Here is a 2,213-nt window from a genome sequence, read left to right as displayed (position 1 = left end):
CACCCCAAGGACCAACTCCCCATCGCTGAAAGGTCAGCGGTGATATACCGGATTAGATGCATGGACTGCCCACGCAATTATGTGGGGGAGACGTCCAAACGGTTGGGGACCCGCATACATGAACACAAATTGGCGGTAAGAAGGGGGGAACAGCGCTCGCAGGTCTGGTCTCATATGGCTGAAAGTGGCCACCGCTTTGACTTCGACCAGGCCCAGGTCTTGGCAAAGGATAACACCAAAGGGGGCCGGCTGTTAAAGGAGGCATGGTTTACGGAGGAGGAATCCATCAACCGCCATGTGGAGATGTGCCCGGCACAGCAGACACTTATATATAATATTACAAAAATAAATAAAATGACCTTTGGTTAATTATTTCCATCCATATTTGAGTGGTTTATGAATGAAATCCATATGAAGTAAGTATGTTATTACTAAGGTTGGTTACACAATCAGCCAGACATTCAGACTGGATTTGATATTTCGTCCAACTATCGAGTCCTCCTAAGAACTTCATATGGATGCTTGATGGTGTTATGGTCCAGATATCATCATAGGATGTAAGCTATTTCAAGTAAATGGAAGCTATTTCAAATAAAACTGCCTTTTGCAATTTACTGATGGTGAATTTGTCAATGCCGATGGGGTTCAAGTGGTGCTGCAGTTGTTTTCGTACTGGATAAAATGAGCTTTTTACTATTGGTATTAGCTTTGCTTTTTTGCCACAGTTGTTCAATTATTATTATTATTATTATTATTATTATTATTACTATTACTATTACTATTACTATTACTATTACTATTACTATTACTATTACTATTACTGCTTACATTTGTTCACCACTCAACACTCTGTTTCCCAAATTTGTATTTTATATCTTTATTCTGATACTGGTGGCCTATCAACCATTTCTTTACTTTCAATTTATATTTGCTTTTGCAGATATGGACCAATGCTTTCAGTGCCCAGAAGATCAGTATCCCAACAATAAACAGAATTTGTGTCATCTGAAATACATAACTTATCTCTCTTATGAAGAAACGTTAGGAAGCAGCATGACGACTATGGCCATTATCCTTTCTCTTGCCACAATTTCTGTACTAGGAGTGTTCTTGAAGTATCACAACACTCCTCTCATTAAGGCTAACAACCGCAGCCTCTCCTACACCCTCCTCATCTCCCTCCTCCTCTCTTTCCTTTGTCCTCTGCTTTTCATTGGCAGACCCATGATAGTGACCTGTCTCCTTCGACAGACGGCTTTTGGGATCATTTTCTCAGTGGCTGTTTCTTGTATATTAGCCAAAACCATCACTGTGGTTCTTGCTTTCATGGCCAACAAGCCAGGATCAAAGATGAGGACCTGGCTTGGGAAAAGATTGGCTCTTTCCATTGTTCTCTCCTGCTCCTTCATTCAAACCCTTCTTTGTACAGTGTGGCTGGCCACCTCACCCCCTTTCCCAGACTTTGATATGCACTCCTTCATTTCTGAAATTGTTGTAGAATGCAATGAAGGGTCAGTTGTCATGTTTTATAGTGTCTTATCTTTTATGGGCTTGCTGGCTATGGTCAGTTTTATTGCAGCTTTCCTAGCTAGGAAGTTACCAGATGCTTTCCAGGAAACCAAATCCATCACATTTAGCATGCTTGTTTTTTGCAGTGTCTGGATGTCTTTTGTCCCTGCCTATGTGAGCACCAAAGGGAAATACACAGTGGCTGTGCAAATATTCTCCCTCTTAGCCTCCAGTGCTGGGCTTCTGGCCTGTGTCTTTTTCCCCAAATGCTACATCATTATTGTAAGGCCTGATCTGAATAAAAAACAGCATCTAATAAAAAGAATTATTTAAGCAATCTTGTCTTATGTCTTTCTCCAACATGAGTCTGGCATTTTGGTATGAAACTCATGAGGCATTAATTTTGAGAGATACTTTAAAGTTCAGATAATCCATTTCATGTAGTTGAAGAAAGCCCATATATCAGCCAAAGATAAAAAAAAATATGCACTGGAATTTGTCATGATTGTCCTTACTACGTAATGTTCTGAATAAGAGAAACTGGAAGCTGTATTCTCAAACACAAGTTTGTTTGTTGTTCAGTTTAATAATTTTGGAGGCTATTTTTTAGTTTATTTAACCTGAAATCTTGATTATATTGTCTTAAAAGTATTTTATAAAATGTTTATAGAAAGTTACCTAGAATTAAATTAACTAAATTTTCT

The 2,213-nt window shown here is 38.9% G+C and overlaps 1 protein-coding gene across 1 annotated transcript in view; it reads left to right on the top strand.

Annotated features, from left to right (window-relative positions):
* The window catches only part of LOC107286618 (vomeronasal type-2 receptor 26-like), an 11,086-nt gene extending 9,244 nt beyond the window's left edge, over nucleotides 1-1,842 (top strand). Inside the window, exon 6 of the mRNA XM_015815011.1 lies at nucleotides 941-1,842. Within this exon, the coding sequence (XP_015670497.1) occupies nucleotides 941-1,842 (902 nt within the window). The remainder of the gene's footprint in view (nucleotides 1-940) is intronic.
* The last annotated feature ends 371 nt before the right edge of the window (nucleotides 1,843-2,213 follow it).

Source organism: Protobothrops mucrosquamatus, unplaced genomic scaffold (genome assembly GCF_001527695.2).
Source record: "Protobothrops mucrosquamatus isolate PMUCROS unplaced genomic scaffold, P.Mucros_1.0 scaffold303, whole genome shotgun sequence".
NCBI classification, from domain to species: Eukaryota; Metazoa; Chordata; class Lepidosauria; order Squamata; family Viperidae; genus Protobothrops; species Protobothrops mucrosquamatus.
Note: the sequence above shows the minus strand (reverse complement) of the source record. Positions and strands in the feature narration are given on the sequence as shown.